The 15,123-nt window shown below is 38.9% G+C and overlaps 1 protein-coding gene across 3 annotated transcripts in view; it reads right to left on the bottom strand.

Annotated features, from left to right (window-relative positions):
• BTAF1 (B-TFIID TATA-box binding protein associated factor 1) overlaps positions 1 to 14,605 on the bottom strand; it is an 85,827-nt gene extending 71,222 nt beyond the window's left edge. The window contains exons 1-2 of one of the 3 annotated variants that reach the window (XM_069567506.1): positions 14,025 to 14,605; positions 601 to 724 (exon numbers count right to left, since the gene is read on the bottom strand). In XM_069567506.1, the coding sequence (XP_069423607.1) occupies positions 601 to 724; positions 14,025 to 14,038 (138 nt within the window). In that variant the 5' untranslated portion in view covers positions 14,039 to 14,605. The remainder of the gene's footprint in view (positions 1 to 600; positions 725 to 14,024) is intronic. The other 2 variants (XM_069567507.1, XM_069567508.1) reach the window with 2 other exon arrangements.
• Between the last annotated feature and the right edge of the window lie 518 nt (positions 14,606 to 15,123).

Genomic DNA, 15,123 nt, shown 5'->3' with positions numbered 1-15,123 from the left:
GTCCATGGGATTTTCCAGGCAAGAGTACTGGAGTGGGGTGCCATTGCCTTCTCTACTACAAGCCCACAGGAATCAGTAAAAATAAAGCAAGTGCTTAGGGAAAGAACATGGGCTAGGATTGTGAAAACACTTATCCACCAAAGGAGAAAGCCTCCACTTTCAAAGAGCTAATAACTAAAAGAATGTAATGACAAGTAGCTTCTCATATATTTCCACCATTACCCATGAGCACTCATCCATTTGAAGACTGTCAACTGATGTAATTATTAGCTGCTAAGAACAAGTTAGACCACTAACAAACTAGATTAACAACTTAGTTCATTACCACACTGGATCAGATTCAAATTTGTACCACAGGCCAAAGGTTCTTTATTGTCAAATCCCTTCGACAATAAAACGACGTAAAAAACAAAGTACTTTAAATCTTATGACAAAAAAATAGTAAAAAATTTTAAATATTTGGGAAAATACTGGACTTATTTAATGAATTTGAAGACCACAAACTGTCACTAATAAGACAACTTCCTTCTCTTTTATGTTTTTACCCATGGATAAATTTCTACAACTGTATTATACTAAAAGAGGAAAAAGAGTTCTTACTTTAGATAATAGATTATTCAGTTCATGGGGATGAAGCTTCACCACTTCTCCAAGTTGCTGTGCAGCAGCTTTTCTTGTAACTGGAGTAGTGCCAGTATCCAGCAAGATAAAAAGACGGTCAAGCCTAAAATAATAAAAATGTAATGATTATTCTGAAGTGTTTCCTCATATATGTTTGAGTCAATAAATGTACATATTCAGCATCTATGAAGAAAGAGCTATGGCAGAGCTGTAGGACACAAACTAATCTACTCCTAAGGAACTTGCTATGGAGGTGGAGTGAGTGAGTAAGGCAAGTACACAAATAATTAGAATACAGGGTATAATATAGGAATTGTACATGCATATACATGTTCAACAAGCATATGTCAGAAGAGGAGAAAGTGCTTTGAGAAGATGGAATGGAAGCAATAAATACTATATCCCCAACTGTATAATACTAAAAGAGCTTTCTAAAAGAAATGGTGTATGAGTTGGACCTTAATGGTAGCAAAAAAAATTCAATACTGGTGAAAATGAGGCGGTAAAAGAGAAAAAGGGGAGAAACATCTCGAAGAGGGAATAAGAAGCAAAGAGCAGTAAGACAAAGGAGGCTATATTTAGAGAAGTGAGTAACACAGTCTGGTTGTAATTCAGGGTACACTTAAGAGAATAGTAGGAGATGTACCTACAAAAGCAGCTAGAGAGAGACCTATTGTGGAGACCCTTGAATTATAGCTCAGCCATGAAAGACTCTGATCAGGAAAGACACGGGGGCTTCCCTGGTGACTCAGTGGTAAAGAACCTGCCTGCCAATGCAGGAGACAGGCTCCATCCCTGATCTGGCAAGATCCCACATGCCGAGGAGAAACGAAGCCCATGAGCCACAACTACTGAGCCTGTGCTCTAGCGCCAGGGAGTTGCAACTACTGAGTCCACATGCTCTAACTACGGAAGCCCTTGCGCCCTACAGCCCTGGTTCCACAACAAAAGAAATCACAACAAGAAGCCCACGCACCGCAGCAAGAAGCCCACTCAGAAAGGAAGACCCATCACAGCCAAAAAACAAATAAAATTATTTTTAAAAAAAGAAAGTCATGGGACTGGAGCTATGCTTCAGGAAGGTTAGTCTTGCAGCAGGGTGAAGCATGAAGTAAAAAGGAAACTTTTATGAGAACTTTTAGACCTGAGCTACAATCATGGTTACAAGACTAGAAAGAAGTTGGGGGAAACTGCTGCAGAATTACCATGGTGATGTCAAGGAAATGCAAAGATTCTGAGACTCTGAATCTTAGGAATGAAGATGTCATTAAAGAAATGGGAAGAACTAGTGGAGGAAACGTCTCTGAGGAAAGATGACAAGTTTATTAGTGGCCAGGTCAGGAAAGCTAGGGGAAAGCAAAAAGAACAGTTGGAATAGAAATCTGATCTTCAGAAGAAAGTTGAGATGAAAGGTATATAGATAAATGAGCCATTTGTATAGAAATGACAGAATGGTAGTAAGACCTCTGAGGAAACAGTTTGTAAAAGACAAACACCATTATGGGCCAGAGCCACAGCACCACGATTCAAATCCCAGTTCTGACATTTATCCAACAGATAGTTTGGAATAAAATCACAATGTCTTACACCTGGAATAAGTGGGGGAAAATGGAAAACTGTGTCACTTTGCTTCTGGGATACAGGAAAATCCCAAGATTTGAAAAAGAGAAAGGAACCAGTAATTACTACCAGCTGTCCATGTGTCATATAGGTCTAGCCCTTCCACCACAATATGAATCAGGTTCAATGAAGTAAATGGATACCACGGGTAAAGAAAGGAAGGCAGTCTCATATACAGAATAAATGGGTATTTATACAAGATGAAGGATGAAAAGGGGCAAGGTGATATTAATTGTGCCCCAATCCTATATGAGGGGAGATTTCGAGAACAAACCTTTAAATCTCATCTAATGAAGAAGAGAAAGCAAGCAAGGTCCCAAAGTTAAGCATGAATATTAAGTACTAACAAACTGCAAAGAGGCTCATCTTTTACCTCTGGGATTATTTTTCTTTTGCAAAGAGCTTAAAAATTAGAAAGCAAAGCTCTAAAATCCCTTTATTTAACAAAATAGGGGTCACATGAAATAAGCAGGGTCTTTTCTTCTTTTGGAGGGGGTTGTTGCTGTTTAGTCATTGAGTCTGACTCTTTTATAACCCTATGAACCATAGAACTACTGGGTTCCTCTGTCCATGGGATTTCTCAGAAAGAATTCTGGAGTGGTCTTTTCCTTCTCCAGGGGATCTTCCCAACCCAGGTATTGAACTCACATCTTTTCCTGCATTGGCAGGCAGCTTCTCTACCAATGAGCCACCTGGGAAGCCCTTTGGAGGGGGCAGTATTTATCAAACTAGCCAGTGACTAATAAACACAAAATCATTGTAACTAGTAAAATATATATAGAAAGATATACACACACACACATATATATACAACTAGTAAAATATATATATAAAGATACACACACACACATATATATACACACACACACATATATATATATATACATACACAACTGGGCGTCCCTTGTGGCTCAGCTGGTAAAGAATCCGCCTGCAGTGAAGAAGACCTGAGTTCGATCCCTGGGTTGGGAAGATCCCCTGGAGAAGGGAAAGGCTATGCACTCCAGCATTTTGGCCTGGAGAATTCCATGGAGTGTACAGACCATAGGGTCACAAACAGTCAGACATGACTGAGCAACTTTCACATACATGCAACCACAATAGGTCTTTTTCAGTCAAGAAGGCTAAGGGTACCATGAAAACTTTTCAACTGACTCAAAACACTAAGAGGCAAGGTTCAAATTTTACAGTTAAGGGTATGTAAGAAGGACATATTTTAAACAAAATATGAGGTAATTAAAGCCAGTGACATAAAGAAAAAAAGAATAATACAGCACAATTTTTGCTTCCTATATACTGAATGGCACACAGAGTGATTATAAAGAAATTAATTTTGAAAAAACGCTGTGCATAGACACACCCCACCTTTTGACATAATATTTCTCTTTATCTACCCAAGGCTGCCTAAATACTTGCCTGCACTCATTTACTCTTCAGGCTTTGCTACAGGATTTGGTGAAGAATGACTCAGAGATAATGGGACAGAAGGGAGAAAAAAAAATCTTCTGACAGTGGTGGTTTTCATAAAATTCTAACACTAAGTCAGATCCCAAATCCTTTTCCCATAAAACTACCTCCCTCATACATCCCATACATAACTCTAAGAATGCTCTTTGATGTATCTTCATCTTTATAACTGATTATGATGTTAAAGTTACCGAAACTGTCTCTAAAACTTCACAATAAATGTATGCCTATTGCCAGGACTGATTTTGAATGCCTCTGCTCAATGAAAAGAAATCTGCAAAAAGAAAATTTAATATCTATGAACAATTTTCTATCAAGGCAAATAAATATTCATTTTAAATCTATATTCTATGGCAAGCAAAATTATCAAAAATTAAATGTTTTATTATAAAAATTATGTCAAGTCATATTTATGCAACAACAGACTTATATGTGTATATGATGCATGTATTCTTTATAATAATATTAACTGTATGTGTACAGTGTACATAAATCCAGGACCTCCCTACAGGAAAAGTTGCAAAATGGTAGAACCATTCTGGAAGTTAGGAGATCTTTAAAAGTATTACTTTTGTCACTTGTTAGAAGGTTTAGAAAAGAAACCCACTTAACCCCTTACTTTACAGGGTGAAACTAGATCCAATCATATTTCACAGCTCCACATCACTGCAAGTGTTTATAGTTTTTCCCCTTATATACCATGTTTGTCATATCTTTGATCTATTTGATACAAAGTTCCTTAGACTGCCCCTCTGGATAGATTTCAACTACTGGATTGGCCAAAAGTTCGTTTGAGTTTTTCTGTAACATCTTACAGAAAAACCCAAACTTTTTAACCAGCCCAATACTTCATAACTCCTTTTCAGTGATGGAGTTCCTGCTTTTGTGATGAAAAGCAAAAGCTGGCTGCAAAATGAACACTCTAAGGAAGTGACAATACTAACCTGTTTGTAAGTGTATGTATAAATAGTTAAAATTGAGTTTTCCAAGTTCCCCCCCAATCATTTCCACTTTCCTCAAGTCCCAATTGCTATTACCTATTCCTTAAAAATGAATGGACTGAGTAGATCCCTAGGTTATTAGAATACAAACTATCTCAATTATTACCTTTAAAGGTCTTTACACTCATCCTTACAATTTCAGATGAAAAGACAGTCCTTGTTTTTCTTCAAGACTTGCATAATGTCTCACCATTTTCTTGATACCATCTCCTTCTACCCTCATTCAATTATCCTTTCTCTAATATCTTACATCACTGCCTCATTAATCTACTCTCTTCTGTCTTCAAATATACAGAAAGTGAAGTCGCTCAGTCGTGTCCAACTCTTTGTGATCCCATGGACTGTAGTCTACTAGGCTTCTTTGTCCATGGGATTTTCCAGGCAAGAGTACTGGAGTGGCTTGCCATTTCCTTCTCCAGGGGATCTTCCTGACCCAAGGATCAAACCCAGGTCTCCTGCATTGCAGGCAGACACTATACCCTGAGCCACCAGGGAAGCCCCGTCTTTAATCAGATAAACCACTTGACCTCCATCTTCTAGAACACTCTTTTTGCTGCCAAGCATCTTGAACAAGTGTTTAAAATCACTTCTTTAATCTTCTCACCACATACATTTTAATCCCTATAATCAAGTTTCTATCCTTCTCTACTACTGAAATAGCACACCTGAAGGTCACCAATGAACTTCTAAGCTCTAAAACCTATGGCTTTGTTTTTTGTAAATCCAATTTTCATGATTCTTCTGCGACATCTGATTTCAGTACATACCCCATTCTTAAAATATTTTCCTTCCTAAGTTTTCAAAACATTCTATTACCCTGTTCTTCTCTGACCTCTTAATTCTTTCCATGGTTTCCCTATTCTTAACACTCTTAATAAGAACATTCTCCCAAATTCAATCCTTGGCTGTCCATCTCTCATCAGTTTCTCCTGTAGGAAACTATAATTTGTTTAAACTATAACACATAACAAATAATCCTCAAGTCTAGCCCATCTGGGAGCTCAAGTGCAAACTTTCAACTGCCTGATGAGCAAAACTCCATACTAAGAAGATCTCAATGCTAAGTTTACTTCCTAGAACACCCTGTGATCAAATTATTACCTAAAACTTTCAATGGCTCACGCTTACCTACCAGGTAGTAATCAAAAACAAGAAAGTATCTCCCAAATTTTGGTGTCCACAATTTTGTCTACACTGTTTCTTCCCCTTGGAATGTCTTCTCTTGGTCCAATTCTTCAGCTCACTCCCATCCACTCAGACTCAGCTCAAGTTCTTTACCTTCTGACACCATCTCAGGGACTACTACACAATTACATCCTCTTCTAAAATCCACTGGGATTCTCATTTTGCATAACCATTTTTGCATTTGTTATGCATTTTTGTGTCTTTACATTGTCACATGTTGTCTTATGCTTATTAGGCTTCACCTTCTTCAATGATTCTTTTTGTCCCCCACAATATTGAGCAAAGTGTCTTTGCACAGAATTCAAATATTTGTTGAGTACCTGGTATTTACTGTAATTAGAATTATAGATAAAGAAAAATTCAAGTTGCTTGGGGACAGGTTGAAGTACCATTTTTAAACGAAGAGAGTACTATATTTTTTTTTGCTTCCTTTGAGAAATATCCTTAATCTGTCATAGCTATACTACCCAAAAACACGTTATAAAAATAACAGAAGTGATGCTAAAGCAATGTTTCAGTAAGTAAAAAGATGACTACAGCAGTACTTCAGCAATCGGAACATCAGGCAGTTATGGCTGCTGCAAAGAGCAAGCTGAAAACGACTGGGCAGTAGGCACTGTATTCCCTCAACAATTTCTACCTTTCCTACACCTTCCTTTAGTCCTCCGCAGACACATACTCCTGCCTAAAGACCTTCTGCTCCTCTAACTTAATGCTGAATTCGCCTCACAAAAGCACAGTTCCTTCTGCCTCTCCTGTCTTCAAAGTCTTACACCCCAACGCCATGTCACATCACCTCCGCTCCCTCACCAGTCAACTGCCCTGAGGGTAAATCAGCTCCTTCTCTCATCCAGTTCCAGACCTGTCTATTCTCACCTCTCCCACCTTGTGATAGTCAGATTTGACTCCCTGAATAGAAGAATGCTTCTTTGGTGCTCTTGACTCAAAGCCCCTTTTGGAGTTTTTCATTCTTCTCTCCAGGATAACAGATTAGATGCCACATAAAAGGAACACAAAGGGATGAGCAGACCAGGATCTCACAAGAGGGCAATGTGACCTATTACACCAGGATAGCCAGCTATGAGGCAAGCAGGGTAAGCATGGGTCAGGACACAATGGAAAAGACTGGTATAATGAACAGATAGGGGAGAGGGAAAGGGTATGAGACAGAGCCAGTATTATGCTGGAGGGCAGACAGGGCCCTTGATGAAGGAGAGGTCTGAAGGAAGCCAGGTGATCAAAAGAAAAAGAAAGTTAAAGAAGGGCTGACTGAGGGAACACAGTACTTACCACAATACTTCTTTTGGCTAAAGCTTATGTAGCATAACAGCTAATGCTACTCTTCATTCTCCAAAGGATAGACAAATGGAGGAAAAAGAGGTAATAGACTGTCAAGCTGAAGAGAAGATACCAGAGACTGTAGAAGAATAAATTAAATAAAACATGGTACAATTATATTTGACAGTATTCACTGATTACATTAAAAACCAACAACCATGGCATCCGGTCCCATCATTTCATGGCAAATAGATGGGGAAACAATGGAAACAGTGACACATTTATTTTCTTGGGCTCTAAAATCACTGCAGATGGCAACTGCAGCCATGAATTTAAAAGACACTTGCTCCGTGGAAGAAAATCTATGACAAACCCAGACAGTGTATTAAAAAGCAGAGACATCATTTTGAAACAAAAGTCTGTATAGTCAAAGCTATGGTTTTTCCAGTAGTTATGTATGGATGTGAGAGTTAGACCCTAAAGAAGGTTGAGCACCAAAGAATTGATAATTCTGAATTGTAGTGTTGGAGAAGACTCCTGAGAGTCCCTTGGACTGCAAGATCAAACCAGTCAATCCTAAAGGAAATCAGTCCTGAATATTCACTGGAAGGACTGATGTTGAAGCTGAAGCTCTAATACTTTGGCCACCTGATGCAAAGAGCTGACTCATTAGAAAACACCCTGATGCTGAGAAAGACTGAAGGCAGGAGGAGAAGGGGATGAAAGAGGACAAGATGGTTGGATAGCATTACTGATGCAATGGACGTAAGCTTGAGCAAGCTCAGGGAGATTGTGAGAGACAGGGAAGCCTGGTGTGGTGCAGTCTACGGGGTCACAAAGAATCGGACACGACTGAGCAACTGAACGACAACAAATGCTTATGAATCTATTGATGATGATAATCTGGCCCATTTTCAATTGGATTTTAATTCAGAGAAATAACTATAAAAGACATGATCCGTGTTTATTTTATAAACCTGTGATTTCAGAAAACTGCTCTAAAGACTGCCTAGAGGGAAGATGGGAATGAGAAGATAGGTGTGTGGGATTAAGAGACACAAACTACTATATATAAAACAAATAAGCCACAAGGATGCACTGTACTGCACAGGGAAAGAGAGCCATTATTTTATTATAACTTTAAATGATATATAATATATAAAACATTGAATTGCTATGTTATATCCTTGAAACTTATACAATATTGAAAATTAATTATACTTCAAATTAAAACAGAAAATGTGGTTAAAAAAAACTGGCTGTTAGAAAAAGGAAAGTACATGGGAGTTTGTAGAGGTTATGCTGGCAACTATGATTTAACTTTTCTTCAGCTGTTTGTGTTATCATAATTCAAAAAGAATATAAAAAGAAATAATATGCATGCTAAACTATAAAAATGTCCTAGACAACTACTTCAACACCAATAAACATATATATATAGTATTTCTGCTACTTGAGGATGGAAAAGCTGTTTGAGGATGGAAAAAGAAAGTGTTTAAGATATAACTTTCACAATCTATTTCCAATCTCAGTATTCTCTGAATAAATTTAATCACTAAAAAAATTACGGGAGGTCAACTGACAGAATACGTCAGAGATGGCTTTGTAATTGTAACAAAAGGGAATGATCAGTCAAGTTTGTCCATTTTGTCATGCATTTTTTACATTTACTATGTGAGGCTTTTCTTTTCTCTGTTACTTAGGGAATAAGAACATAAATATCTGGTATCAACACTGTGCTTAGTCCTACATAACATCATTAAGCAAGGAAGTTATGATCAAAAGAAATGTCTTTTAAGAAATTGCCTAGACTGATGTTTTAAAATGCCTTCAAGTTCCTACTGTGGGTTATTTGAAACTAAATGCTAGAAGAAAGATTAATTTGAAATACCACCAAGAACACTGAGAACAGATATGAAGATGTGAAACAACACCAAAGCCAGATGCAAGGGCAGGTGTGTGTTATTTACATTCTCCCCACACCCATGAGAACAGGAACTCCATGAGAATGGGAAATCCATTTTTATTCCCTGCTGTATCTCCAGCACCTGGAACACAGAAAGCACTCTGTAAATACTTGTTAAATGAGTGCTGAAAAGGAAAGCCAAGGTACATTATTTCCTTCAGGACACTTTTTTTTTCCTAACCTCTGCCTCTTGTATGACTTTATCTTGAACATAAAAATCTAGATTTTTCAGGGGAAAAAAGTGTACAGTGGATTAAAACTTCATTTGAAAGTGTACATTTTAAAATGGTTAAAATGGTGAATTGTTAAGTGTATAGTACTTTGAGAAACGGACTAAAGAAACAGGGAGGAATTTAACCAAAGTAATTAAAATGGATACACTTAAATAATGCCTCCTCTATCTTTCCTAGCTTTTGGTCCCCATTTTTAAAGTACAAAATATTCAATATATTGCAATTTACAACAGTGTCTTCTGTCAATCTTATCATGGATAGAAATTAGTAATAATGGAGGAATAGGCCTAACAAACAGAAAACACCTGTGCTCTCCCACAGGTAAGATCATATTAACTTTTTCTCTGTCAAGAGCAAGGACCCCCACATCAAGAAACTTCCCTTTGCTGTGCAGATTAGGTCACTGAAACAATGTTTCTCTGAAGCATCAGCAGTGTTGAGAGAGAGTGAACACGACAGAGCAAAGTTCTGCTCACATGTAGCAATTTATTTCTTCCATAAGAGGGTATGTTCAGAATCTTTTCTGAACACAGCATCATTTTTAAACTGCAAAGATGTGTGTCACAGACTTAAGGTATGGCTTCTAAAACAGTCAAGTCATAACCATTGTCTACATATTTTAGAAATGACCTTTATAGCAGAGATCACTCATGGAAAATTCTCTAAAGTATATTTTTACATTCTCTGTATATGATCAAGGAAAAACTAAATTCATAATAGCTAATCGATGCATAACAACAACTGTGGTATAAACAGGCAAAGGTATCAAAAATAATCTTTTAAAAAATTAAGCTGTGGAACCCAACATTGTTACAGATTCACCCACCACCTTCTGTAATGAACATAACTTGACAATCCCTCTAACATTACCTTTACTGTTGGTGGCTCAACTCCAATTAGTGACAGATGATACAGGGAGAGAGGCTTACAAAACAACACAGTAGTCAAAGATTTAATAATTATTATTTAAATTGCTTGCAAACAACACTGAAAGCCTGTAATATATACTAGTTTGTTGGTTTTTTTTTTTTTTTGCTGAAGTTGATATGAGAGCAAGTCAAGTAGCTAGTGAGTGAGTTTGGCTGACTTTCCAGCATTCACTTATTAAGGGCAACATTGTTCTCGTACATGTGTATACTCTTTTACTAGGGGTCTAAAAGAGTCATACATTTTTAGTAGTATTTCACCGCATTTTATGGGAGAACTTCAAATGCTATCACTGTATTTGCAATTTTAGAGTCACAAAGATATGTGGGGTTTTTTGAGGGGTGGGGTAAGTGTTTGTGGCAAGAGTTAACTCACCCATAGGGGATCAAGAGTTGACCATACATTTTACCATTTGCTACATTCTTATAATTCAAAGTACTACATTAAAACTAAGCCTTTATAAAGGCCAAGTGTGGGACTTCCCTGGTGGTCCAGCAGTTATGACTCTGACTGCCAATACTGAGGACACGAGTTCCATCTTGGGTCTGGGAAGATTCCAGATGCCTTGGAGCCATCTAAGCACGGGGGCCACAACAAGAGAAGCCACTGCAAGAAGAAGCCTGCACACCACAACTAGAGAAAGGCTGCTTGCAGTAACGAAGATCCAATGCAGCCAAAAATAAAATAAATAATAATTAGAAAAAAAAAAAACTAAGTGGGGGTCTAAAAATTTTGATTACAGAAAATGCAGTTACATTATATCCAATTTGCATTATAAAAGATCATGCTATCACAGAATTATACTAGACTATAAATTTATAAAACTAGTTCTGATGATATTTACTGTTTTTTAAATTATAATTTTGGTCAATATTCAAACCTATAATGAAAGCTTTTCTCTCTTAGGGAAATCTGTAAAACTCAGAAGCACTTCCTGAAAAACACCAGAAATACTCTACAAAAGTTACAGAAAAATCATGACAGGAATCAAACAAAAAAACAGTCACCCATTTTTTAAAAAGTGTATTGAGCAACTATGAGAAAAGGCACTCTCCTGGGGAAAGAAAAAGTAAAGACAATCACTTCTCTCACAGAGCTGATGTTAACTCAAGCAAGAAAGCGAACAATTAAACAATCACAAAGTATGATAAATATGACTGGCAAGAAAATATCTCACCAGCTGAGATGAAGTAATACCAGAGAAGGCTTCCCAAACACAGTGACACATGTATAGGCTTAGGGTTTAGATCTAAAAACTAAGGTTGGGGGTAGGAGGAAAAGGTAGGAATTAATGTTCCAGAGATTAAGGTAGGAATCAATGTTTTAGAGACTAGGAGGTGAAAAAGAACAAAGATTCAGAATGAAGAGGGAGAGAGAGAGAGACTCAAACAACTTGACAAGAGGAAGCTTAAAAAGATAAAGCAGGAACCAAATTACAAATGATCTGGTAAGATGTGTTTGTTACAAAATTTGTCCTTTATCTTAAGGCAACAGAAAACTAAAAGGTTTTAAACAGGGAAAAAAAGGCTACATTAAAATTAACATTAGCAAAGAAGCAAAGAATAAATCAGAAAGAGACACCAATGGAGGCAGGAAGAGCAGAATGGCTGCTGTGACAGGTGTCTTGGATTAGAGACGATGGTGCTATGGAGCAGGACTGTGATACATGGCCTGGAAAGAAAAGACTGGCCAGAGAAAGATTAGAAAGGTAGAACTGACAAGATTGGATCTGGGGACTGGCTGGACTGGGGGAAAGGAAGCGAGGGCAAAGTCAAATATTATTCCTGGATCTCTGGATCTGGATTTCTGAACTTAACATCTCCCGCCTATTGGAAATATTTAAAGGTTATAAAAACATTACCATTTCTTTTCAGTCACACACTGATACAAACAGTGCAAAAAATATTTTTCATTTGATTCTCGCAAATGGTTTTTATCTCTTCAACCATTTTCAACCTGTTCTACAATAAAATATTAAAATGAGTCTGTATGTATGTGCATGCGGTTATTCATGTCGGACTCTCTGCGACCCATGGACTATAGTCCGCCAGGCACCTCGTATCCATGGGGATTCTACAGGCAAGAATACTGGAATGCATTGCCATGCCCTCTTCCAGGGGATCTTCTCAACCAGGGATCAAACCCAGGTCTCCCTCATTGTAAGCAGATTCTTTACTGTCTGGGCCATGAGGGAAGCCCAAATGAGCCTGTATTTCACATCAAGAAGAGAAAGGAAATTTAGTTCATAAACATGTGTGCTCAGTGCATGGAGAAGGTCAGTTTAAAATTAAAGTCTTTTATTCAAAGTGAATCCTCATATGAAAAAGTCAAGGACTGGCAGTATCCCCAAATCAGAAAGTGTCTCAAAAGTGTTTTCCATGAACCTATTGTATTATCAGAATAAGCCCAGGACTAGCTCTTTTATAAAACCATGACAAGTTTTCTTTTTAAAGTAGACTTTAACAGAATTTTGGCAAGCTAAATAAAAAAGATCTACAGAAAAAAAGAGAGCACCAATCTTTGAAATCCAATGTCAAGAACAAAAAGCAGCTGCTTTGAAAACTCATTCATTCAGAAATGTAGGTGCCTTAAACTTCTGTAAATAGATTTGCATTAGTCAGGCAGATTAGGGGCTCTTTAAACTTTCATTTTTTTCCTCTATTTTATACATCAGAAAATAAGAATTTCCTCACAGTGAATGGAATCAAATAATCTATGAAATAAAAATTAGTGCCCCCTACTACAGGTACCTTGCCACACTCACACTCAACTCTATTGGGTTTCTCCCACACACTTTCTCATCAGTTATCTAGGGAACCTGTGAGGTATGGGTTATCCTTTTGCTTGCAAAATAGGAATGTTCAATTAACTCTGAAAAATGAACAAAAATTATGTTTTCTGAACTGTCATCATTTTTCCCTTTCAGTCTATATGGCAGAAGGACCAATTTCTCATGAAAACTAACAAACTTGGTGAACCCTTCTGTCTATCCCCTACTTACACATTTCAATGTCCACTAACGTCAAGGCTCTGAGAAAATGTTCTCCCCACCCCAATCTCTCATATTGGAGAAAAATACTTTCCTGCTACCTATACAAAGAAATGTCTTGCTCGTCTCTCTATAGTCTCCTATACGTTCCTATCGAGGGGCCATCACTTTAAAATAATTTAAGATTCGTGACACATCTTTCACGGCTTGGTTAAAGAAGATGATACTAATACAATAATTTGCTAAAGATTACAAAGCTGACGACTGAACGTGTACTGCCAACCAAAACGAAGAATTATACTATAATGTAAGAAAAAAGTACTCAGGAAAGAACATATTCCTCAAGCCGTAAACACAAATTTTAACATAATTAGAATGTCACTTAGATAACTGTAACTCAAAGTCTCCCCGACTTCGTCAGTTACTACCAAGTTTTCCCGTGAAATGGAGGTTAGGGATCGGCCTTCGAATACTAAGAAAGAGAAGAGATTCTCCTAGCACTGAAAGAGGGAAGAGAAACCAGAGAAGAGAAACATGGTGAGGAAAGAGAAAAACTAGCTCTAACGTGCCAAACGGTCTATTCAGCAAGAAAAAGGCATTCCTGAACTGACTTACGTTGAGTAACCCGAGTCCAAAGCCCCGCTGACTGAGGGGCGAACTGCGGGGTCTGGGCAGGAAGGCGCCCGAGCCCAGTGACAATGGGAACCTCCTGTTAGCTCTAGAGGAATCAGACCCACCTGGAGACCGCCATGGCCGGACGCCGGCGGTTCGGAGCTCCCCGCGAGCGACGAGCCGCGCAGCCGAGGCGCTAGTTTCCAGAGAGCTGAGCGGCGCAGGCCCAGGCCGCGGAGCAGAGGGGAGCGGCCGGTGCGGCGCGGAACGTTCCGGCGCGGGCCCTCGGGCATCTGCCCTGCCGCCTACCCGAGCTCTTCCCCGCCGCGGCCCGGAAGCAGGGGGTCTCAGAGAGCGGCGGAGGCGGCAGTGCTCCGACCCGCACGACTTCAAACCGAGTGCCCCCAGCCCCGCTCTTTGCTGACGCAGGCGTCGGCACGCCGGACTGAGCGTCAGCGCGCCGGAAATGACGTCAGCTCACCGCGAGGTGCTCCGCTCTGCTGTTGAGCCGGAGGAGTACGAGCCGCTGCGGCCTGGCGGCACGAGCTGCCAAAAGGGCTGTTTGTGCTCTTCCGGAGGAGGTCGTTAGTCTTCAAGGACTTCATTTTCATAGAAGCAAAAAAGTCGATCTAGCTCAGACTCTCAGAGTTCAAAACCTTTACTTCTGATTCTTCATCGCCCCGATTCTCATCTCACCAGACTGCTCCTAGAGAAAACAGAATCCACAGGTCCATAAGATGCTCTAGTCCAGATGGCGATCCCAGTGGGAGGGTGAAATCCACAAAGATGTGCAACGGCAGTGAAGACACGGCTCAAATGTTTGCCATGTAACCGCCCTATGTTCTGCATAGGTATTAGAGGGAAGAACTTCTGCCAACCATTTTGCAAAGTTTGGTATCTTAATTGTTTAGGTTGTTGGTACCATCATTTTCTCAACCGTATTTGAAAACTGTCAGCCGTTTGTGCCTTTTTTTGCCCTGTAGCTGTTCAGCTCTTTATTTGTTAGGTTTTCAAACGTTCTCTGTCACCTAGTGCATGCCCTTATCACCTTAAACTAGATTTTTATGGTAGTAGTCAAAGTAATACTTCTCCAGCTTCTTCAATTGAGCCCATCTTAAAGGCCTCCAACAGATGAATCTTCAAGAAACACTGCTTTCATTTAGTCACCCCTCTGCTTATAAAACTTGTCCATTGGCTTGTCATTACCTGAAGAAGCTTTGCCTC

Source organism: Ovis canadensis, chromosome 22 (genome assembly GCF_042477335.2).
Source record: "Ovis canadensis isolate MfBH-ARS-UI-01 breed Bighorn chromosome 22, ARS-UI_OviCan_v2, whole genome shotgun sequence".
Taxonomy (NCBI): Eukaryota; Metazoa; Chordata; class Mammalia; order Artiodactyla; family Bovidae; genus Ovis; species Ovis canadensis.
Note: the sequence above shows the minus strand (reverse complement) of the source record. Positions and strands in the feature narration are given on the sequence as shown.